At 39.9% G+C, this 24,677-nt stretch overlaps 1 protein-coding gene across 2 annotated transcripts in view; it reads left to right on the top strand.

Moving 5' to 3' along the window:
• The first annotated feature begins 66 nt into the window (after positions 1 to 66).
• The window catches only part of PPP3CA (protein phosphatase 3 catalytic subunit alpha), a 306,748-nt gene continuing 282,137 nt past the window's right edge, over positions 67 to 24,677 (top strand). Inside the window, exon 1 of one of the 2 annotated variants that reach the window (XM_007106627.3) lies at positions 67 to 639. In XM_007106627.3, coding sequence (XP_007106689.1) covers positions 582 to 639 — 58 coding nt within the window. In that variant the 5' untranslated portion in view covers positions 67 to 581. The remainder of the gene's footprint in view (positions 640 to 24,677) is intronic. The other variant, XM_007106628.4, reaches the window with a different exon arrangement.

The raw sequence follows: 24,677 nt of genomic DNA, 5'->3' as shown, positions 1-24,677 counted from the left end.
GGCGGCAGCGGCAGGGGCGGCAGCGGCAGCGGCAGCGGCGGCAGCAGCAGCAGCAGCAGCAGCAGCGGCGGCCGCCTCTCCGCCGCCGGGGACGCCGAGGCGCGGCTGGTGGCACTGACATCGGCGGCCCTGCCTCTCCTCCCTCGCCCCCGGCCCTCCCCATGTGATCGGTCTTAATACCGGCAGTGTGCGCGCGTGGGGCTCCATTCCGCGGTGCCCGATCTCCGTGCCGGGGTGGGTGCTTGTGTGTGCGCTTCCCCTCCCCATCCCCCTTCCCCCAAGAATAAAAGAAGAACCGAGAGGCGTGCTTAGAAAATAAATAAATAACCACCACACACGCGCAGCCCGGAGCAGAGTCGGCGGGGCTGGCGGCGGCGGCGGAGGAGGAGTGAAGGCGGCGGCGGCGAAGGAGGAGGAGGGACGCGCGGAGAAGGCAGTAACTTTCAAGCCAGCTCAGAGCCCAGACCTCCAGCCAAGCGGTTTGCAGCGCGGCGGCGGCGTTGAGTGTCTGGCCCGCCGGTCCGGTCGGGGTGTGCAGTAGGACGGACGAGCAGCGCGTCGCTGTCCCCCGGCGGCCGGAGATGTCCGAGCCCAAGGCAATTGATCCCAAGTTGTCGACGACCGACAGGGTGGTGAAAGGTAAGCGGCGCGCCGCGGTCGCCCGGGTGCACCGTGTGCCGCAGGCGACGGGCGGCTCACCTCCCCTCCCCCCGCCCCGGGTTCTCTCTCGGCTCCAGCCACGGACCTTCTAGGATATTGTGCAACCCTCGAACCCCCCTCCCTCGCGCGCCCTTCCCCCACGCTTCCCACCCGGCCCCACTTGGGGCATTTTTATGTAACGGGGGCGTCAGTTGGCAAATGGCTGAGCCGAGGGGAGGCGGTGGCGGGGTTGGCGGTGGCGGTAGCGGGAGGGGGCGCCCGGGGGGTGGTTGCTGGCAGGGTGTAGCTGCTGTGACAGAAATAGGAAGTGGGTGGCTGCTCGCAGTCTTGCATGGGATCGGGTTTATGGTTTTCTTTTGCAGAGGGAGGGGTGATTTATGGCTTTTCAAAAATTCACATGGCATTTTTATGTGGCCGTGGCTTTCCACCGCCTGCCTCGCTCGGGCAGGGTTCTCTCGGCGCTCCATTGCAGCAGTTCCCTCCGTGCCCCCTCCCTCTTCCCTTGCCCCTGAAAGGGCCCGCACAGGACTCGCGAGAGAGCGGGAGAGCGTGGGGGGAGCCCGGCGCTTCCTTCCGCGCGGGGCGGGGGCGGCCGCAGGGGCGGGGTGGCGGAGGGGACGCGCAGGGGGCGTGGGAGGCGGGGAACGACCCGAGAGCCCCGCCGCTGCCGCCCCGGGATTCCCCCGCAGGCCCTGAGAGAGACACGGAAAGCGGTCCTCCCAGCCTCCTTCGCCGCCCCCAGCCTGCCCCCGCCGAGCTGTCATTGCTCTTGAAGGGTGCCCTGCTGGAGCACACCTCCCCGGTGGTAACCTCACCCCGCTCACTTCTTCCGTGCCCCTGGCACCCGCTTGTTAACGGGCTATTTGATTCCTGTCATTGGGTTTTCTCCCGCCCCCCCCCCCCCCCCGGGATCACAGACTCCCGGCGACGAGGGCCCTGGGGTTTCTGGAGAAGAGAAGCCGGGATGCGTGGGGTGAGGAAGGGGACAGGTAGCGGTCTCCTCTTTCGCACCGGGGAATCCGCCGTCTCCGTTGTATTCCGTGGTGGAGTGGGGGAGGAACCATCCTGTGAATCCTGGAAGGATGAGGCCACAGAGCAGATACACCAGGATTAAGTAGTATCTCTACTTAATGTAGTAGCCCTACGTTCCTGGAGTCAGGACGCGGAGCACAGTAGGAATGGGCACGGGCTCCGCGCAGAGCGGGCCTCTGAAATTGGAAACGGCGCTGGACGGTGTAGAGAGAAAGTGTGTGTGTGTATATGCCTGTGTGTTGTGTGCAGAACAGAGATAGTATCTAATGTGGCCTGAGCATGCAGGTAGAGTGCGAGGCAATGAAGTCATTAGGCACCGTGAGCACTTAGGTGAAGTAACCCAGCAGTCTAAAGACCATGCATGATGCATAAGTCCTTATGGGGCTTCGGAACTATTCATTGCTTCACTCGGGTTTGCTCAGTTGTTTTTTAAAAGTAATGTGCGTGTGAGTGTGTGTATGTGTGTCTTCTCTCTTCTCTTGTTTTGGTTCTATTAGAATCATTCCTGCTTCAGTGCAGTATTCACAGACCCATCAAAATACGGAGGTAATATCGCTACAAAAATGACTTGAAATAGGTCTACTGATGCACAGCTCTTCTTTCTGCAGGCATGGATTCTCATGTAAACAGTCAATTCACATTCATTCAAAAGAACTATGTTTTGTGTTAAGGGCCTCTGTTGACATTTTCAAAAATTAAGACCTTTTGCTGAAATACCAGAGAATAACAAATATCTCCCTAAGGTGTGAAGTTTAGGTGTAACGCCAATCTGTATGTTGAGATTACCTTTTTTCAAAACACTTGATGTAAAGCGCTTACAATTAAAATGGTAGCAGTAAATGTGTCAGCAATTAGAAAACACTCATATGTGTACATATAAGATCAGTTCTCTGTTTTAAATCGCAAAGTGTGGCTTCTTAATGTAAATGTAAAGTTATCATCAAGTGAAGAATGTGAAAATAATTGTTCATACATTCTGGCTTGATGTCTTTACCAGTTGATGTGAAAGAGCCCATTGAACCATTCCATGGCTATTTTGTCTTGCCTTTTTACAGTACTGTATTATATACATACTATTGTAAACGGCTTTTCATTATACATACACATGACCACCATAATTCAAAAAAATTTGGTTTACCTATTTTTGCAGAACTGAAATGCAGTTGGATGTAATAGATTCAAAATAGGAAAAGTTAATTTTGCATATATTTTGATAGGGATCTTGATGTGAAATTTTAAATCTGAAATTTTGTTTATAGAAAAGGTTTTATGACGAATCCTGATGTTAAGGTGGATATACTACTGCTATTTTTCTTATGCTTTCTTATAGACTTTTTATGGTTGGCTTAAGAGGCATTATTGAAAGTTGGATTTGACATTTTGTCATACGTATGATTTTTACCATCATTTGAGATGGTAATCTATTTTATCAGTCTTCTATGACATAGCATTTCCACGTGAAAACATATGTATATGCTTAATGAGTAGGAAGTACATGTTTGCAGAATGGAATACAGGTTACCAAACGATTTTTCACATTTACAAAAATTCAATAAGACACAGTTCATGAAGCCATGACTTTACTCTAAATTTTGTTAGAACTTTTATCTCAGTGGTCTGAGATTGACTCATGTTTTTAAAGTAGGCAAATGAAATTTTTGTGCTCCTTAAGTATTCTTTCACTTTATCAAGTACAGATAACATTGACTCACAAGTAGAAGTAAGAAGAATTCAGATCATTATTACTGCGGCAGGCCACGGCGTTTGTTTACGGTTATCTTCATTAGTGTGATCTGGCTTTTGTTGTATAACAAACTGCTGTTTACAAATAAAGCTGTGCTTGTGGTTTTGTTTGTAGTAATGCGATGATGTGACGGCTTTCTTGATTTGTATTTCCAGAATGCAACTTTAGAAAGGTAGGTAGGTTGAGTTTTAGTCTCGACTGACTGTAGTTTTTCAGATTTTCAGCATCTTCTTGAGTGTGTTCACAGACCCTGGTCAGTTTTTAAAAATGGAAGGGCATGGCAGCATTAGAGAGGAAAAGCGTTCGTTTAGATAACGTCAGAAAGAAAGTTACTTCATCTAGCAAAACTTGGGCTGTTTCATTTTGTCTGTTCTTGCATAAAAACAATGGAAAGTAAAACAATTCAGAGAAAACATCTTGGTAGTGCCATTTGTTGGAAAGCAGAATAGTTTGATCCATTTACTGTTTTATATTTTTAAAAAGAAACACTGTATAATTATAAGGCAAAAGACAGAAGGCATTAAATAGAAGAATAACTATTTCCCCCTCTCCTCCCTTAATACAACCCATAGTCCGGTTTTTTCTCTTCAGTGGTGCTCCATGGGCCTTGTTCCAAACTCTGGCTTCCCTTCATGTCTCCCTGCCTGTTCCTGTCTTTAACTCTTCTTCATGTGGCCCTAACATTCCCTACGGGCTGGGCTGTAGAACTTTGCTTATATGACCGTTAAACACTTGAAGGAAATCGAACTGTATGTGACAAGTCTGCTGCTTTGTTATATCTCTTGCCCTTTCCTCTCTTCCCATCTCCAGGTATTTTGTAATGGACCTTTTACCTTAACCCAAACTGACTTTAATGGTAGAAATTCCAGATACCATGGTAGGTTGTTGAGGGCTCAATTCCTGGGAAGTGTTTTGGGGAATTTCTCAAAAGCTCTAGTTAGGGGACTCTTGTGCTTTATGTCAGATTGCTTTTAACTCTTGGGAATGCAAAAAAAGGAGCTGTCCTTCTGTGTATTGTCAGCTTATATAGTATTTGTGTAGACAAAGTACACATAGAAAAATTCTGGAAAGCTATCTAGGATCTTATAAGCAAGACGATTGTAGCTAAGTAAAATGTTAAGTAAATAGGGATTCAAGCCACTAGTGTTTCTAGCTGAATGAGGCTGGTAATACTACTTAATTAAAGAAAACAAAAATATGGTACATAACTGTCATGTTTGGATCTTGAAATGGAATATTAAATAATGCCATTTCTTTGCAGTGTGTCAAGAAGAGCTCATTGTGAATTTATTTTACTGATGTTTGTTACCATCAGTTGAGTTTTTCCATGTATCTGGTTTTCCATTTGAGTATAGTAAAACCGCATTAATTCAGTGTCATTAATTGAAACTGACTAAATGTCATTGTTTGGTGGCTGAAGTTTACATCAGCACTGGTTGTGAAGAAAGGGGACTGCTAATCTAATTAATACTGTAAGCAACACGATTTGGGCATGGTGAATATCCTTCAAAAGAGAACAAATTCTTTTCAGGACTTAGTGAACAGCATGCAAATTAATGCTGTTAATTACAAATTAGATTGATCTATTCCTTAATCCTTTCAGGATTTCTACTATAAAGTAACTATAACACAAGTGCATTGTTTTCAAAACATTCTGTAAACTTAAGGCTTAAGGCAACAGTTGCAACTGGGATTCAGGGAAATTCCAGTGCCATCAGTTAGAAGAATTAACATTTAAAAAAATAATCGTTTTTTGGGAACTGTGGGAAGAACCTCTGCTTTAAAGAACAATCTAAGACATCCAGTTAAAATGTGAAAAAAGTAACACCTTAGACTCTAGTTAGAGGTGTACTCTGACATTTGTTTAGATTAGTTTAAAAATATGCCTTTTAAGATATGTTTCTTTATGATGTGCTTTTATTTGTAATTTTAGAGATATGAAATATGACTGACTAGTGTGCGTTTATAGCTTTTATACTTGGTCTCTTCTCCTTTTCCTTATCTTTTTTGTGTCAGCCATGTGTAAAGTTGAAACTAATTATGAAACCAAATAAAGAATCCATTTAGAGTGACCTCATTGGAAAGCAGCATTTTTCTAGACATAGTCTCCTTTTAGCAAATCCAGTTAAATGATATGGAACTTTGATAAAAACTAAAAAATCATTTTGTTAATTTTTTCAGCAGCTTTCTAGTGTAGCATTCTCCTGATGTTCAAGAGGAATATAGTGAGATTTTGAGTTCCAGCTTCCTATAATTCCACTGTTACGTGTTAATAACATAACAGGCTACTTTTCCTATATGTAAATGGGCAGCAGTTGTACTCACCACTCACTTGTGAGAACCAGAAGATCATCAAATGGGAGTTGAGAGCCTGGAAGGTTACCCTTGGTCCACTCACCTGGAAATGGCAATTCAGTCACTGCTGACACAGAATTACAAATGACAGTGTGTTAATGTATTTTCAGGGTCACTCAAGAATAGTCAGAACTATTAATGTTGAAATTCATGAATGCCTTGGGTCTGCAGTGGTAGCTCATGTAACATTTATTTTATGGTTGAAGAAATGGAGCCAGAATAGATAGAATGGTTGGTCACAGGTGGGACTAGAATGGAGGTGAGTGTAAGCAAATTCTTTCTTTTGGCAAAGATGCTCTTCTCTATTGAGCATCTGTTTGAAACTGTCACTTCTTTTAGTAATATTTAGGATATCACATTTTGTTTTGAAGTTTTCTTTATTGAATTACTGGCTATATAAAATAGTTTTTTTTTTGCCGTACGCGGGCCTCTCACTGTTGTGGCCTCTCCCGTTGTGGAGCACAGGCTCCAGACGCACAGGCTCAGCGGCCATGGCTCACGGGCCCAGCCACTCTGCGGCACGTGGGATCTTCCCAGACCGGGGCACGAACCCACATCCCCCTGCATCGGCAGGCAGACTCTCAACCACTGCGCCACCAGGGAAGCCCTATAAAATAGTTTTATTAGGAGAAGCTTTTATATCTTTATATTTAGCAGAAATTTAAATTCTGATGATAAATGTTGTAATCTGGTTTGATCTTGGCATGAAGTTTACTAAAGGAAAACTGTTAAACAGTGTTTTCTATTCATGTCAGTATATACGCAGAAATAGCATACTCTCCTGGTAAGCAGTTTTTAATTTACTTTTATTTTGAAAGGTGTTATTGTAAGACTGTTTGTCTGAACTACAGATAATGGCCCATATTGTTACTAGTAGGTTTGAGGATTTTGTTAACTTCTAGGGAAAGCTCTAGAAAATAGGAGCCAGTGTTTCTTAGGCGATCTACTCCTTTTTTAAAATACAGTCATCAGGTAGGAATGATGTAGACTGAAACAGGGTTTCAGTTTGTAAACTGTCTTTAATATTCTTTGCATTTTGGCATTTTTAACCCATTTTATTTTATATTTCCTTCTCCTGTATTCATACAGTCTGTATTCATTGATAAGTCATCCATTATATTTCATATAAGAAATCAAATTAAAAATTTCATATTCTTCCACGGTTAGGGGTTCTGAATAATGGCTTAAAGCAGGTGGACTATCAACTTGAGGACTTAGACCTATTGCTGGAATCTCAAATCCATTTCACAAGTGCACATGCAGGTATTTAAAAAAAAATACAAACTCTGAGGAAGCAGTTATCAGTTATTAAAATGCTATGTTTTTGGAACTGGATGGATTCCTTTTGAGACCATGATAGAGAGGAACAGAACTTGGTGTTTTTCTTTTTATTTCCCTAGTCTGTGCTTTTGCCTCACAGCAAAATATATTCAATTCTATTTTAAAAGGTGGTCTCTCTGACTTTCTTTGAACTTCCATCCCTTACAGCTGGAAATTCTGCATGTCTCTGCAAAAGAGCAAAACAAACAAGTAAATTACCAAAGATTTACGTTAACAGCTGCCTTGAGATTATGACATACCACCTTTCAATGTTTGTTGATTTCAGATACTTTCTATAGTTGTGAAACCCGAAGAATGATGGTTGATGTTCAGAGAGAATATTTTATTCATATGGATCTAAATTTAAAAAAAATTTCCCATCAGCTCCAGGATTCTAAGAGTTAAAGAGTCTCTTTCTACAGTGACTGTATCGCTCCGGTTTTTCTTTTTGGGAGGAGCAGCTACTTCTGACTTAAAATGTTCAGTTGTCTCTATGTAGTATTGGAATGTTTTGGAAATTTTAGTATGTCAGTGTCTAAACTGTATCTCCCAAGGTTGCTGCATTTACTTGGATGTTACATAAAATGATTTGTTAAGATGTGTATTCACACCTTTAGTTTGGGAAATACAGTACCTAGCTAATAGTACCTAGCTCAATGCCTTGCACTTTGGGCAGTGAATAAATTCTTTTTTTTTTTTTTTGCGGTACGCGGGCCTCTCACTGCTGTGGCCTCTCCCGTTGCGGAGCACAGGCTCCGGATGCGCAGGCTCAGCTAGGCCATGGCTCACGGGCGTAGCCGCTCCGCGGCATGTGGGATCCCCCGGACCGGGGCACGAACCTGTGTCCCCTGCATCGGCAGGCGGACTCTCAACCACTGCGCCACCAGGGAAGCCCTGAATAAATTCTTGTTGAATGATTTGGGCAATGCAAAATTATCACGTGTCTCCTGAAGCCATAAATGGAGACACATTATATGTTTATTTTGAGTGTGTTATATAAATTTTGATTCTCTGTAGATGGCTCTATATGGTGACTGCTTGGTTAATTGGAATGCTGCCTTCTCCAGTGACATCAGGGAATGGAGTATGAGAAGGAGGCATTACGAAGGTGACATAGTTCGATTGAGGGCAGTTTTGTTGTTTGGTCATTTGGACTGGCTTTATGCCAGCTGAGTTTAAAAGGCTAAATCCTTTTCACCTTAGCATGTTAACTTGAACCTGAAAGCTTTCTTTCAGTTTCTGTTGTATTTCTCCTTAGGCCGATCAATTTTTGACGAGTGAGAAAAGATATGTTAATCATTCAGTGTTTGATTTATTGGGTGATTTATATGTTTTAATTATTGTCCAGACTTGTACTTGAAGAGAACAATGACCTGGCAAATCTCATGACAAAAAAACAAAACAGGAAAAATCGAAACCAAAACAAAGCAAAATTCTCTTTCTTTGTTTACATCTCAATTCATCATTTTCTGTAAAGCTGTTGTAATCCAGAAATGCAGCCTTCTCCAGCATAAGCTCCTGCCCTTCTCTGCCCACCCAGTGTCACCGGATGCTATCTAGTGGGAAGATACAGGGGCCGTGAGACGTTAAAAAAGGTGGCACCACCTCTGCTGACTCCTTATATTCTAAATGGGCTTTAAGCCATCCATTGACATTTGGTTTTAAACATCTTGTGAGCTATGCCATTTTATCAAATTAAATTAAAAGCGCAATATATTCTCTTAAAATGACAGAACCTGAGTCAGGGCTTCAAGTTTGTGTTATAATAATTTTTTTGCTTTTTACAAAGGAATTACATTTCTTTTTATTATTAAACCTGGCATTGTTGGTCTGCTGTGTATATTTAATGTTAATAAATTAAAGTACATGCATACTCTCTCTTTGTGGGTCTGATTATTGGCATGATAACAGTTCTCATCATTTAATTCTCATTATTACAGCTTTAGTTCAAATGTCACCTCCTCTGGGACCCACATCTCCTGATACCTTCACTCATTGGAGTGAAGGGACTCAGTCTCTTCGGTCTCACAGCGGACACCTTGAATAGAGCATGTTGCTGTGATGATTTGTTTACCTGACTGCCTCTCCTCCCCAGAAGTGGAGAGCCCAGAAGACTGGGGGTTGGTTCCACTTATCTTTGTATCTTTAGCCCTAGCACAGGGCCTACCCTAGAACAGGCATTTGATACATGATTGTTAAATAAATGAAATAATAGATAAAGGATAAGAGTGATTTAAAATTTTAAATTATAGGGTTCTTGTCTGTTTTGAAATTTCGTGGATCTTAAATCACGGGTGGCTCACAAACGTGAGGAGTTTCTTGATTTGTAAGCGCCCATCCTGTAGAAGGTGCTTTTCACATGAGTTTTGAAAAACTCTGTTTTATAATTGGGCTTGTATGTTTTTTGCCTGATAGCCAGCCTGCAGCATAATTGGCAATAGTGGCTTACCCAGGGAGTGCTTCGTTTTCAGTGAGTCAGTGTCAAAGGGCGTATAGGTCGATTTACTCAAAGTTAGGCGATGTTTTTTTTCCTCAGGAAGATTGGAGATGATCCCAGGCTGTGGGGTGAGCTATTGTGACAGGCATCTGGGAGGCCCAGAGTTCACAATCATACTGCTTACCTCGAGAAACGCACAAATCCAAATGAATAAAGGTTAATACATGTAGGAATCAAAACAGAGATGTAAAACGTACCGCAGGCCGAAATAGGAGATGTCTGTGTAATAATACTAAAAAGTCTTCAGGCCGGGAGTACAGGCTGCTGGTGAGTCAGCTCTCCTGATGGCATATCTGCATGGTGAATGCTTTGAGGAAAGCACGGCCCTGGGATCCACATCAACAGGGAGGCAGCGTGGTGAGCTGCCTGCTCTGCTGGCTGTCACAGAGGACCACAGATGGGTCTGCACGAGCCCAGACTTGGTCATATGGCTCCCCGTTAAAGCAGGCCAGCCGGGGCTTTCCCAGTTCTGGTTTATGAGCCAGGATTTAATGTCTCCCTAGCACAGAAATACTTTTCCTTCAAGGAGCTGAAGACTAGGGAAACTATATTCCTACATAAAAATCTCATCATTGTCAACTTTCGCCGATCTGCGTTTAGCAGCCGGGGGGGAATCGCTCTTGTGCTCACCTCTCGTCAGAATTCTACATGAGAGCTCTGTCTCACTGCACATGCACTTCTAGAAACAGATGTAGAAAATTTGGAATATGTTGGGGGGGAAAAAAAGAGGTCCCCTCCGAGTGACTAAAGGATTTTAAATTGTGACAGGAACTGAGAGGTTCTTCAGTCTTAAAAAGAAAAGATTGAGTGGTGATTTAACTGTAGATTTAACATATTAAAAAAAGTCTCTTTCTACAGCAGATCACACTCAGATGTTACCCATCACCACTATAAAGTGGATAAGAGAAAACACTGTTCTGAAGCATTAGGGATTTAGGTGATTTTTTTTTTATTTTTTATTTTTATAACCAGTCAAGGACATTTAACCCTGGAACGCATTGTGGGGATCTTCTGAATAGAGAGAATACATGATCCTCATTTATTTGGGTGTAAATGAGATCTAAGACTAAAATTATGAAAGTTTGAAGCTAGAAGAAACCTTGCAAATCTAACTCCTGTCCGGCCTGGAGCTAGTCCTCTGATTGTGAACTGGGGAGAGGGTTCGGAGTTTATGTGGGAAACCTTTTATCTCTTACACTTGCTCAAGTCTGACCCTAACCACAGTGAACAAATCAGACTCCTAGAATGGGACAGTGCCCCAGAAATCTAGCTCAGGCTATCCCCAGTGTGGAACCCCTGTCCAGACTCGCTGAGGGATAGTTTTCCACTGCCTTGTGAACATATCTAGTGAGAAGGAGCTCCCGACTTCTTAAGATCTCCTGCTCTATCCTGGCCATTTCTGCCCGTCAGGATGTTTCCTCATGTTTGACCTCAGTCAGATGCTCTGACATACATGTTTGTTGTTCCTTGCATTGCTCTACAGAGTTCGATGAAATGAACCTTTTCTGTCTTTTACAAGAGAGCTTATTTGATACTAAAAACAGCTTTCCTGTTCTTACCTCTTCTAGCTTTTTCCGACATGTCATGGTTTCTGGGCTTTTCCCCATCCCAGTAGCCTTGTTGTAAAACCACATCAGGTTGTCAGGGTCTCTTGAAACTGGGGAAGTGGGCAAAGGTTCATCTTGGCTTACTTCCTTCTGTGGTACCTCCAGCACCATGGGCTTGGTTGCTTCACTGTTCTTGCCCTTCTGCGCCCTTGTGCTAACCTTTAAACTTCCTGGAACTCAAGTCCTTCACTTGGGGGGCCCAGTCTAGCATCCATCCCGTGATGTCCCTTGTCTGGGCGAGGACCCCCAGCGTCAGGATGCTCGCTCTTCTCATGCCTTTCCTACTGAATTTTCCTTCAATTGTATCTTCTCCCAGTCCCTCTGCATCTGCAGCTTTTAAGTATCGAATACCTAATCTGCTCTGTAACTAGGAGCTTTCCAGAAAACCTGGCTAGCAGATGCATTTTACCAGTGACTTCTGTAGGCATTGTTTGTATTTTGCTTGCTTTTATTTGTGATACAGGCGAGTACTAAAGACAGCGTGATAGCCTGACACCACGGTGGTTTAGTGGGGTAATTGAGGACAGGCCAAGTTCCTTGTTTACTTTTCAAATCACACCATGAAGGCACCTCAGCATCCCACTTGACCAGAGCCCAAACCTGCCTCTTCTGCCTGCTCTAACTTCTGGCACACTCTGTCTTTCATAGTTGTTGATAAACAGCTCCTAAGGCCATTGAAATTGGCTAACCCAGTGAGTCCGATTGTAATTTGATAACTAGTTTAAGTTTCACCGAGGCCTAAAAGAGGCCAGTGGCTTCCAACTGCGGTGTCACAACACATTTCTGTGTTACAGTCAGCTGTGAGGTATTAACAGCTACTGATAACGACGTACAGAAGTTTGCAAATGACTTATTTTAAAATATCTATATATAAACTAGGGTGGATTCAAGTTCAGCCTTAAAATGTTACTTTCACTTCATCCTGATGTGTTTCCTCATGCGGGAGAGGAAGGGATGTGAGCTGCAGCTGTCACGGTGGGTATTTGCATAGCTTGCAGTCTTCTTCATCTTACCGATATACCTTTAATCACAGTGGAAATCAGACATTCTTGTAAGCTGTGGCAGTGTTTGCCTTCATTTCCGTGAGCATTTTTGAGGATAGTTTATTAGAACCTGGATTCACTCATGCTAGTGTTCTGTGCAAGTGAATGTCATGTCATATGCATCTTGATAGGAAAAAAAAGTCTGAGACTTGAGAGCAGAGAACAGACCTTTGCTAGCCAGATCTGTAGATTGAATAGGTCTTGAAACATATAGGTCGGCACTTTTGGGGTGATTTCAAAGTACCTTATGAAGCTTTCTCTCCTCGAACATCTCCTAGGGGTCACACCTGAAATTCCATTATAAATTACTTATTTAGGATAAGATTGGCCTTCTTGATAGAGGTTTTGAAAGTAACTGATCTTTAAAAAATAATTTAGTGAATTGACTAGTTTTTTTTTTTTTTTTTTGCCTTTGGGTGGTATTGAATCCAGGAAAAATCATGTGTTTTAGGAGCCTTTTTGTGAGTGAACGTTCATTTCTCTTTAAATCCATATCCCATGCCTCTTGTCACTCAATTTTCCATACTGCTTCCTTCAAGTATATCATTGTAATATCCCCCAGTTGGTAAATAGATTAAATAATCCATTATCAAGTATAAAATAGCTGTTAAAAAATATTATTTCCTTCACTTACCACACCATCCATCTCTCCATCCATTCTTCCGTTCTGTCCACGCATGCATGCATCAGAGTTTTAGTGCCCCCTGCTTCCTGGCTCTGTGCTATGTTCTCAGAGCTTACAATAAAGTAGACAGTCTCTGAAGGTTACTGTCCAGTGTGGGGTGTGAAAGCAAATCACAATATAAGTTATAATTACTCTAATAGCAGAAGATGCAGCATGCTGTGGAGTGCGGAAACGGAAGTGACTGTCTTCAGAGACTATACTTTCATTTTTTTGGCAAAAATAAATGGAACCGATATTAATTTTCTCTGTGTGTAGCATATAGGCACATTGTTAGGATGTGGGCTTATTTTAAAGTGAAGATGGCATAAAAAGTGCTGCAAAAGGAGTGATGAGCATTTAGATCTGAAATTCTGTAGCTATTACAGACTACCTGTGAGCAAAGTATGTGAGAGAATCATGGGCTATTGAAGGTGGAAGTGACTTTTAAAGTCAACTAGTTAGCTATCTTCCAAAAAAAGAAAAGACCTTCCTGTAAAATGGTTAATAACTCCCTACCCCCCCTAATTTCCAGTGATGGGGAGGCAGCATGAGAGTGTGGAAAGAGTACTGGTTTATGGTTTGACAGAACCTGCATTTCAATCCTCCGTTCTCCGTGTGCCAGCTGTGTGTTCATGGGGCAGTTATGTAATCATCCCGAACCCATTTTTTTCTTAACTGAAAAGTGGAAACAGTAATACTGATTTTGGAGGTGGTGGTAGCCAGGAGAGGAATTGTATGTGAAATGCCTTCCCTACTGCCTGCTCAAAAAAGAGCCCTCGGTAGCTGTTAGGTATTGTTATTTTATTGTTGGACAGCTCCCTTGAAAGCGCAGCGTTCTTCTTCTAGAAGTAACCTGCATTAAAGCATATACTTTGTCACCTCCTACCCACTGTCAAATCCATTGTAGTTTGGGGGCCTCTACCATTCCTCTGGAACAGTATGGCAAAGGTCACCATTGACTGTCCAGTTGCTGGTCTCTGTGATATTTGACGTGGTGGGCCACCTCTTTCTTCTTCCTGAAACATTGTCCTCATTGTCTTTCATGGATTTCCTCTTTCTCTGACTTGTCAGCTCATCTTGATTGAATCCTAAATGTTCTTTTATCCCTTTACAAGTTCTTCCAGGCAGTTTCACCTCCTTATACTCATAGGATTTACTCCTGTTTATAGGCTGATGATGAACACATCTGTATTTGCTACCTAGTCTTTTGTCTGGATCTTTCTCTCAAACCGTATATGCAGCAGTTGCTGTGGATGGATATGGTGAAAGTAAAGTGGGGTATTTGTTCTCCTGTGTTTTCGATCCTGGGCGCAATGTGACCACCATCTGTCCAGTTAATTAAATCTGTCCTTCAGTTCAGATCTTTTAAATACTTCACCCAGTGCAGCAGTATCCTCCCAACATTAGTCTCTTTGTTTTCAAACTTGTCCCCTCTCTAACGTTCATTATCATTAGAGTGATCATTTAAAAATGAACATGTGATTCAGCTAATCCCAGTTTTGGTGATCTTTTTCTGACTGAATTTTAGGAATTCTTTATATTATAGGGTTTGACCCTTATTGCCTGAATATCAAGAATATTTACAATATATATAGCGTATGTCACATTGTGCTGAACTTACTTTAAGTGTCTTCAGTTTATTACAATATAAGTTCTTGGGAGCAGGGAGAATATTTTTTATTCACATGTGTCTTCTGCATGCATGGGGCTATTTGGTCTGTATAAAGTTGATGGAACTAAACTGAACAACTTAAAAATCTCAGTGATACCTTCTATGGTTTTCTGTTTGTTGTACCTCTGCATGGAACACTCTTGCTCATTATTGTGTCCTTTTTCTGTGTAAAACTTACTTTTCTGATCCCCTCAGGCATAGCTGTCTGTGCTTCCTCTTGTACTTGGTACACCCAGGGTATCACAAACATTTGCAGCACAGCTTTCTCTTTAACTGTGAAATCTTCAAGGACAAGCCTCTATTCACTTCATCTCCCCAGGCTTAGCATGATGACTGGTACATAATTAATCTTTTTTTTTTTTTCCTTCCAGCAAACGAATTGACTGGAAAAGCTATACCTGATCATCACTAAAACGTAGTGATATCAGTACTTCCTTTTTTTCTCCTCCAATATCATACTTTTAATTAATGTAGCCCAGGTTGGATTACTTTTTCTAGTACGCTTGACTTACGGAATCCCTGACTTCCTTATCCATCTCCCCAGGCATTTTCATGTAAACGTATAAGCCTGGTCTCCTTTACTCTGGATTTTGTAATTATTTTACACACTTCTAAGCACAAGCATTAGCTTGTGCTAATAATATAATATAAGCTTCTAGGCTTTTTAGATCTTTTATTTAAACATATGGATTCTTTTACCTCTTCTTTCTAGTTATTTGCCCCAATTTATGTCCTTAGTAGATTTGCCTAGGCCTTTATTTAAGCCTGGCAACCAAATGAATTTTTGGAGCCAGTCAGTTTGGATGAGTGAGTTCACAAATCTTTATTTTAGGTTCTGCATATATAACATGGGAAAAAATCCCACCTGTGTTAATAAAAAACTTGTGGCTTCTATAAAAAAAAAAAAAAAAAAAGGGGAGGTGCTTGAGTAATCGTTGTCCTTGACCTTTTCCTTACCTAATTGATGTTTTTCTATAGCTGTACTTTAGAATGATAAATTTTAAAAAATTTTCCAATGCCTTCGCCTGCCCTGAGACTTACTTTAATCTTTTGTCATTTCAGGGAGAGGAAGGAATGAATTTTCCATCGATAATGGTTAGAGAGTTGGTGTGTTTATTAATGGCATATGTCTTGTAATGTGTTATTTCACCTGATTATATTTGAAGAGAACACTTTGTTAACCTGTCAGCTACTTTGTTTCTCCATAGGATCTCGCTCCAAGTAAATAAATAAATAATAAAGTGAATACACACACACACACACACACACACACACACACACGAGCTTTCTATTCTAAAAATGTTAATAACATTAATGTGTATGCCCTGCACATGCATTACCTAGCTCTATCCTTCTAATCACACTGAGGCTAGGGGAGATTCAGTACCCTTCCAAGGTCATGCAGCGAATAAGTGGTGGAGCAGGTATTTGGACTCCAGATCCTGGCCTTTTACCACCATGACACTAAGCTCAAGTGTACTCAAGGCCAGATTTATTAGTTGGTATCAATGAATTGATAGAAAATAGAGTTTATTAGGGATTTTTTTTTTAATGTAAAATATTGTTACTGCCGGAAATCACTTTAGTGGACCATCATTAGCCTTTCCTGTGGGAGAAAAATGTAGCTTTCTAATGGGGCAAGTATATCGGCTTCCTTTTTAGAAATATGTAGCTGAGGTTCACAAACAATGGGACTGTTAACCGGGCTTTACTTGGCACTGCTGACCTTATCGTGGTGTTATACGACAAACTAATCTAAAACATACAAAGAGTGCTGTGAGTTACATAAAGAAGGTATTTTTATTGGACTTTGAGTTTTTCCTCTAGGTTAAAACCATGAAAAAAAATCTAGTGCTGGCTATGGTATCTACTGTTGGCCTTTGTTTTAGAGTCTTTGCTTCTTTATATTCATTTTCATATTTTTGTCACTAAAGCAAATAAAGGAAGCCACACATAGCTAAAGTGAAAGCCACTTCAAGGAGACGTCACATGAAACATTTTGAGGAGGGAGTTATGTGGTTTCATCGTAGCATGTTAGATGCAAATGCGAATCGTTCTGAGATCAGAATTTTTCGTTTACCACTTGTAACCATTCTGTACTATGGCGAATGCTGAGGACTAGCCTAGTTGCACTTTTAAACCAGTGTTGTAATTAGTTAAAAGGGTGATGATTCAGATTGAGAATTTTAATGCTTCTCTGAGGCAGGTGATTAGAGAAATTTATTTCTTTGTTCATATGATTGCTAAACACATTTCTGATCTAGCTGAACCTGGTTGGACTGACTGTGAGAAGTCTTGCAGGTAAAATAGCTGTAGGTCACAGGCTCAGCTGGAACGAAAGATGGAGCACCCTGCCTTGATGCCCTGAGTGTAAATTCAGGGAGCTCCAATTTCATACTGAGGCCTCTGGCTTTCCCTTGCTTCATGGCTAATACCTTTGTATGTGGGAAAGTTTCTTCCCTGCTGGAATCATCTTCGGTTCATATTTTCTTTTCCTCTCCTTTTTTCCCCCTGTGACATTTTTGTGAACCTTGGATTTCAAATATGATTTTTTTTTTTTTTGGTGGTGGTTGTTTAAAGGTGTTCATTAACACATAGAAGAAAAACTTTGAATAACCTTAATTCTTAGAGTGCAGTACAACTAGGGTATTTCATTGACAGTTCTTGTTTTTTATTTATAAGTATATGTGTGTAAATAAATATATATTTCATGGCTTGAAGAAACAGAATATACGTTACAACTTTCCTGCTGTGTGTGTTTATTTTAATCCTTGAGCCAGACCTTGCCTGAAATAAGCTTTACCTTTTAAGGAAATTGATACCATGGTATGATTATGCTTAGTGTTTATTATTGCATGCATAGATAATTTGAATGTTTTTAGTATAAGAAAAATATCAGGTAAGTCTGTATTCAGATAGGAATATAGGAATATCTAAGTAAAATAACCAGTGACTAAGCGTTCCATTCATTCCATATAAGAACAGTATGAAAAATATGTAAGAAACATGCTTGGTTACTTTTTTTTTAAATGTGGCTTTAACTTGTGTCTTAAGAGTGAAATTGTAGAGTACAAGATTAACACAGAGTGCTTCTTTCGAGAGTTCCCCTAGAAAGTACGACTTCTGAACTCATTTTACTATTCTTTCTTTAACTAAAGAGGGAGGCCAGCATATTTGCAGTACATTCCGGGCTTTAGAATTTGTTCTTATGGAAGAGAGTCATGCCCCTTGGAGTCCCATTTAGTGACATTTGATTAGAATTCAATTGGAATGGACATAAGTGAGACTTGATGTGTCATTATTTCTACATATTCTTTAAAAAATGGAAATATGCATAAATTGCTTACTATATATCCACTATCTAAAATAATCTTTCCCTGGCACTCTTATGCTAAACTGTGTATTGTGAAGTTTTGCACTTTCCCTCTGTATAAGGTTTCCAACTGTGAGGTTTTGTGAATGATTGGATTTATTTCTGGAATGATGGAATTGTCTCCAATATTGTATATTTTTAAATGATTATGTAATTATGTTATAGATAATAAAGGTACCATCTGTTCTTATTTGAACTTCTGTCCTGTGAAGAGATGGAACCAGAAGTGATAGTTTGCTTTTGATTATTTGGCATGTATTCAAGATATTAATTTCCTCCTGAACTGCTGTCCCCAGGTGCTATCCAGAGATTTTCATAAATGAAAGTAGTGAGTGTGAGAAAAAGCCATGTTACTTGTAGTCAGGGCAATAGTGTAGCAGCTAGATGTGATGTTTGTCTATAGGTCACCCTTAGTTGATTGACATGCATTGACCCTTGTGTTGTCATGCAAGAAACCTTTTTATGCATTGATCTCAGGATATGGCATTCTGGAGAATTCATTATATGTTACTTGTTGCTATTTATGATGGAATCTGGTCTAGACTGTTAAGAAAGGGATAATAGGATGAAATGGCCGGGTGATGGCAAACCATCTTCAGTCTTCATAGACCCACCTGTTTCTATTTTAGAAACACTTTACCATTCTTTTTGCTTCTCTTTAAATTTGACCCTTTGGATTAAAATTAAATTTGTCTTTATGATGTGACCTGCTTAGTGTCAGTTATTTTTTTAAAATGCTGTTTCCTTTAATCCCTGTGGTAAAGCTTATCAGGTGGCTAATGTGAAAACCTACTGAAAAGTCTTCTGGGGATCAGAGAAGTTAAATAATTTGTTCATGGTCACAGAGCTGATCAGTGGTGAAGCTGAGATTAAAAAGTAGAACACTTAAAAATTATTCTGAAAAATCTCAGGTATACATAGAAGTTGAGAGAAGAGGGACCATTAACCCCCATGTACTTAACTCACAGTTAATCATGGAGATATTCTGATTGCACTGTATTTGCTTTATATATTCCTTTTTTCTTCTTCTTTGGTGAAGTATGTTAAAGCAGATCTCAGACATTATGTTATCAAATGTCAAATTTTGACTCTGGGGCAAACATTTTATCTCTATACCAAATGGTCTAAGTATAGGAGAGAATGTCATAACGTAAACACTGAACAAATGGAAGCCATATTTTTCTAGAAAATGAGTTATATATCTGCATTCTGTTTTCTTGATATGGGTAGTCATCATTGCTACTCATTTGTTAATAAAATAGTGATGAAAGAGCTAAAAATTAGTGAGTACTGATTCTGGGCTAGGAACAGCCCCTCATGCTTCATGCGTATTAGCTCATTTAGTTCACAATAACCCCCTGTTATATAATCATTTCTTGTGGGTCAAATTGCTTTTTAAAAATAAGTATGTCTTTATATATATAAAAGTGAAATATTCTACATCACCTTCAACTGTAATATCTTTTCCACTTCTCACTTTTAATACTGATTATAGTAATATATTGATGGAGGGATAGAAGGTTGCTGCTCAGAAGTGTGGTCCATAGACCAGCAGGATCAGCATTGCCTGGGAGCGCATTAGAAATACAATCTCAGGCCATAACCTAGGCTTTTTGCATCAATTTGCATTTTGAATAAGATCCTTAAGACTTCTGTATGCATATTAAAGTTTGAGAAGCCCTGGATAGCATTTAAATAAGTGCCTCCCAAGCATGGCTGCACATTCAATCACCTGGAAAACTTTGAAACCTACCAGTGCAGCCTCCCCCTGACCAATTAAATTAGACTCTCTAGGTGAGGCCCCAGCATTTGTTTTGTTTTTGGTTTTTTTTTTTTTAAGTCTCCTGGTGATACTTAAGTTTGGCCAGGCTTTAAAGTGCACTGGTTTAATAGGACTAGAGTATCTTTCCATTCTGTTTCAGCTACTTAACTCTAAACAAAACATTTCATCTTGTAAATCATATATTGAAAATGATGCGATCAATATGAGAATTGAAGATGAAAGAAATTTTTGGCTTACACTGAATCTTTTTGGTGATGTTAATTCATTGATAATTCTGTAGAAAGTAATTCCCTTTTATGCAGGACTGAACTTCCTCACTTCTTATTCTTCCTTGGCACTAGGGAATGAAAATGCTGCCAAAATATATTGTCTTTTTTTTTTTTTTCCCCATTTTATCCTTCAGGTGAAGAATTAGAGGGAGGCAGGGAGTTATGAAATACCAAATGGATGAAAACTGGGCTAAGAGTCATTAAATAAATTCATGAGATTACACTGGATAGGAGTCTATTTTAATTTTGCTCTTAAATTTTGTTTCCTGTGTGTACATAGATATTTGCTTTTCTTTAAGTCAATGACTTCTGTATTCTGTCATTCATCTGCAGACATGTATTCTGTCATTCATCTGCAGTTATTGGGAGCTTAGAAAATGCAGCCAAACGAACAAAGTAGTTCAAGGGAACCGAACAATGCAGAGAAGTGCAGTATTTATGTGCTCCTTACCCTGAGTTGCAGGTGGTGGAGTGGTTTAGAGCCTGGGCTCTGGAGCCAAACTACCTGCATGGAATCCTAGCTCTGCTGCTTATTTGCCGTGTGCCCAGGGGCAAGTTAATTATGTGCCTCAGTTTTTTTGTTTATGTTTTTGTTTTAATCTGTAAAACAGGGTAATAATGGCATCTACCTGTAGAATTGTTGTGGTGATTAGATGAATTAATATATGTATAAAGCACTTAGAAGAGTGCCTAGCACATAGTAAGTGCTATGTATTTGCTGATAGTATTATGATTATTAAATTTTCCATACCTAGAAGAGAAAAGGTGGCTTATATATGAAAGTATAGACCCTTACCCTAATGCTTTTAACATGGGAGAGATTCTTCAGGCTAAAACAGGATTTTTGTTTGGGGAAATTGGGTCCCTGATTAGAGCAGGGACACAATATGTTCAGACATTTACGAATTCTGACTCCATTTGTACCTTGATACATTGGGTAAGTGGGTTAATCAATCCAAGCTTGACTGAAGTGGGAGGTCGGTAACACTTATCACATGGATACAATTAACCTTAGTTTGTTGAAGTACTTTATACTTCTCGAATAAGAGGCCTTGAAGAAATTCAAATTTTAGTCTTTAAAATAATTGCTTTCCCAAAAGCCCTGTGGTAGCACGTTTGAATAATTTTAAAGCCATTCGCTAGATTAGTAGCATTTTATAGTTTGGTTTTATTTGAGGAATGGCTTTAGACACAGAGGAAATGTGACAGACAGATTAGGAGGCTCTCATGGCAGGCCTGAGTTATTGGAGTATTAGGACCATCAAATATGGATACTTCAAGGAACCTGAAGATTACAGTTTAGCCCAGTGCCTTTATTTTACAGACGACAAAATTGTGGCTGAAATGTGAAGGTTTTAATGCTCTAGTGAGAATGCACATTTTATTTTTACACTTTTCTTATTAATTAAATACATTTTATGCACATAAATACATATATGTGTCAAGTGTGGCAAAAATAATGTAATAGCAACACTGAATACTTTTCTATAATACAGTAGAAAAGTGTATGTGTCCATTTTTATATCTCTTCAAAGTTGTGATATCAACAAAATATATTACTTCTTTATCACAGTGATTGCATGCATTTGGAATAAATATGGTATCTATTTTTTATGGGCAAGTTTAGGCATGTTTTTGTTGGCACAGAAAAAATCACCATGTGAAGAGAGTGACTATTATTTATTTAACATTTAACCTGAAAATGTTAAAAATGTGTTCAGAAGAGCTCATTTGACAAGGGTTCTGGGTCAGAAGTATTAAAGGACAAATGAAACAAGGATTTCTTATTCTTAGTCAGGCTTGGGGGAAAGGGCCAACCTTCTGCAAGGGAAATGACTATAAATGGTCTTTGCAGTTAAGACACTCTGTTGCAACAGCTGCCTTTCTGGTCGACCTGTTTTTTCCCCTTTTTCACAGTATTGCTGCTAAAAACACCTTTCTATTGGCACTTGAACTCTGCCATTTGACTCTTCAACTTTCTCTTGTTTCCTGCATGCAATTAAAATTTCTTGCTCTTATCTTGGCAACTTTGTGCAGTCTTGGTACCAAGCTGCTTGTCTTTGTTTTCATTTTGTTACTCCCATCTTGGGGGCTTGTTCACTGGTACTCAGCATCCTTGGAAGGGTTCCCACATTTCTTGCCAGATGACAACAAATGAATCCTGCTCCTTTGTTCTTTTGTAGTAAGCTTTTGGGGGAGGAAAATTTAGAGAAAGAAAACTAAAAAAAAAAAAAAAAAAGTACTCTCAGCACTGAAGATGGAAATGACAGTTGTGCTCACTGATGGGCTTTTTGGTGCCTGTTGACATTTTTAAGCCTTTAGGATAAGGATTGCTTTTCCTTGCCTTAGTGACATAGTAGTGTATGCCGAGTAACAGCCAGTACTTATTTACCTATGAAATGCTGTTGTGTTTGTTTTTTCAAATAAATGTATATGGTTTCTGGACTATGTCTATTTTTTTTTAGAGTGTGACTGAGTCAGTTGTATCAAAGGACTTGTGTTTCTACTTTTTATTTCTGTCAAAATGCATAAAAAATAAACCTGTCTGGACATGCTTGTATCTGCAGAGCTGATGTCCTGGAGCTTGTTTATAAGCATTATCATTGGTAACATACAGGTGAGAAAACGGAATCACAGTTTTGGATCACACAGCTCACTGGTGAACATAGAAGCACAAATTATCTCTACTGTATTGGATAAGAGTCATTTGATAGCAAATACATAAAAACCTTCAAAAATAGCTCTTCTTACAACTGGAAATCCAAGGAATAGATTTGGCTTTAAACACACATGTAAAGAGGTGTGGTTCTTCCCTCTGTGATGCTTTCCACTTAGTTGGCTTTATAATCATGCAGGCTTTCCATTCCCCTTAAGGTAGACTAGGTCCCTTTCTGCTGGACAAGAAACTTCTCAACCAAAAAGTAAAAAGAAAAAAAAAAAAAGAAAAACAAATCAAATTGGCAGCAAATGAGAATATAATGAAGTGGAAAAAATTATTTTAAAAGCACACACTCATTGGAGAGAATTTCTTATGAGCTACTGAGGTTCTGAAAGCAAAGAATTCTCTCTCAGAGAGTTTTATCAGATTGAAAAAAGCTGCCTGGCTTACAAAAGGAAGAACAGATGAGAAAGTTATCTGACCTTCCTTCAATAATATGTGGCCCCCCAAAAGAATGAGTAACAAATTGCATGATCACTTTTAAAAGCTAGTTGGATATGCTATTTTTGAAATGATTAAGATTATGGTCTATTGATTTTCAGCTGTTTGGCATATCTCCAAGGAAAAGCTACAAATGAGTGGAGGTGCCACTCACACCCATAAACATCTGTTTAGTGTTCATTAAGTTTCAGTAAATTTCTAAACCAGCTACAAATTGTATGAGTCTTACTCAAGAGTACACGAAAATTTCACACAAGCCACTTACTTAATAGAAACAAATTATACTCCTTTAAAATATTAAATCATCAATTTTTAATGGGCAGTAGTAGATTAGATGATAATACAAAATTGACAGTAGTTTTGTAATAGCAGTTTCTTTCATCTAGGAAAGGGTTAAAGGAGAAAAATATTCTCAAATTAGTTGAAAAATTTGAATTAAGAATTCATTCAGAGTTATTTAGAGGGGGTTTCAGACAAAAGTATAATGGTATCAATTACTGAATGTGTTTAAACATCCAAGGGATAGTAATAAGCCTATGTTAATACAAAATAAATATCCTACTAAGTGTGGCAAAGTAGATCCAGCAAAAGCTCTTAAGTACAATTGTTTTTATAATATCATATATATTAAGCAGACTGAGTTGGGTGCATTTAGCCCCTTTTATATCAATTTTCTCTTCTCAAATGGAGACATCTACTTACCTAGAATAATGGTGAAGAATATGTAAGTTACTGTGTGTATCTTACATTTCCTCCGCTCAATCCATAGGAGTCAGTGAGTTAGAGGGACAGCAGGCCAAAAAAATTACCAAGAATCATTCAATCTAAGAGCAAGATCAGGAAATAGTACTCTATCTTACAGAAACTCCTAAGAGTTATACACACACCACTTCTAGTATATATATATATATTTTTAAATCTGGAAGTAACCTATCCCAAATTGTGATTAAAATAGTTTACATTTGAAATTAGATATTAACATTAAGGAGTCACTTCCTATAAGCTACCCTAAAATGTAATCAATTAAAACTAAATTGTTCACTTACATGTTATATTGATATTAAAATAGTAGAGGTGCTGAAGAAAGACAATATTTTAGAAACAGATCAGCACAGCCACAGAATAGCTTCAGTGGAATATTTTTTTAAAATTCAATGTGTTCCTTAAAAGATGTGTACTTCTTTTTTTTTTTTTTTTTTTTTTTTGTGGTACGCGGGCCTCCCTCTGCTGTGGCCTCTCCCGTTGCGGAGCACAGGCTCCGGACGCGCAGGCTCAGCGGCCATGGCTCACGGGCCCAGCCGCTCCGCGGCACGTGGGATCCTCCCGGACCGGGGCGCGAACCCGGTTCCCCTGCATCGGCAGGCGGACGCGCAACCACTGCGCCACCAGGGAAGCCCCAGATGTGTACTTCTAATAGAAAAAGGAAAACGTTTCAGACTACAGGAGCTTGACCAAAACATGACACGAACACAGCTATTCCCTCATTTTAGAGTTCAAC

The sequence above is a fragment of the Physeter macrocephalus genome, chromosome 7 (assembly GCF_002837175.3).
Source record: "Physeter macrocephalus isolate SW-GA chromosome 7, ASM283717v5, whole genome shotgun sequence".
Classification (NCBI taxonomy): domain Eukaryota; kingdom Metazoa; phylum Chordata; class Mammalia; order Artiodactyla; family Physeteridae; genus Physeter; species Physeter macrocephalus.
Note: the sequence above shows the minus strand (reverse complement) of the source record. Positions and strands in the feature narration are given on the sequence as shown.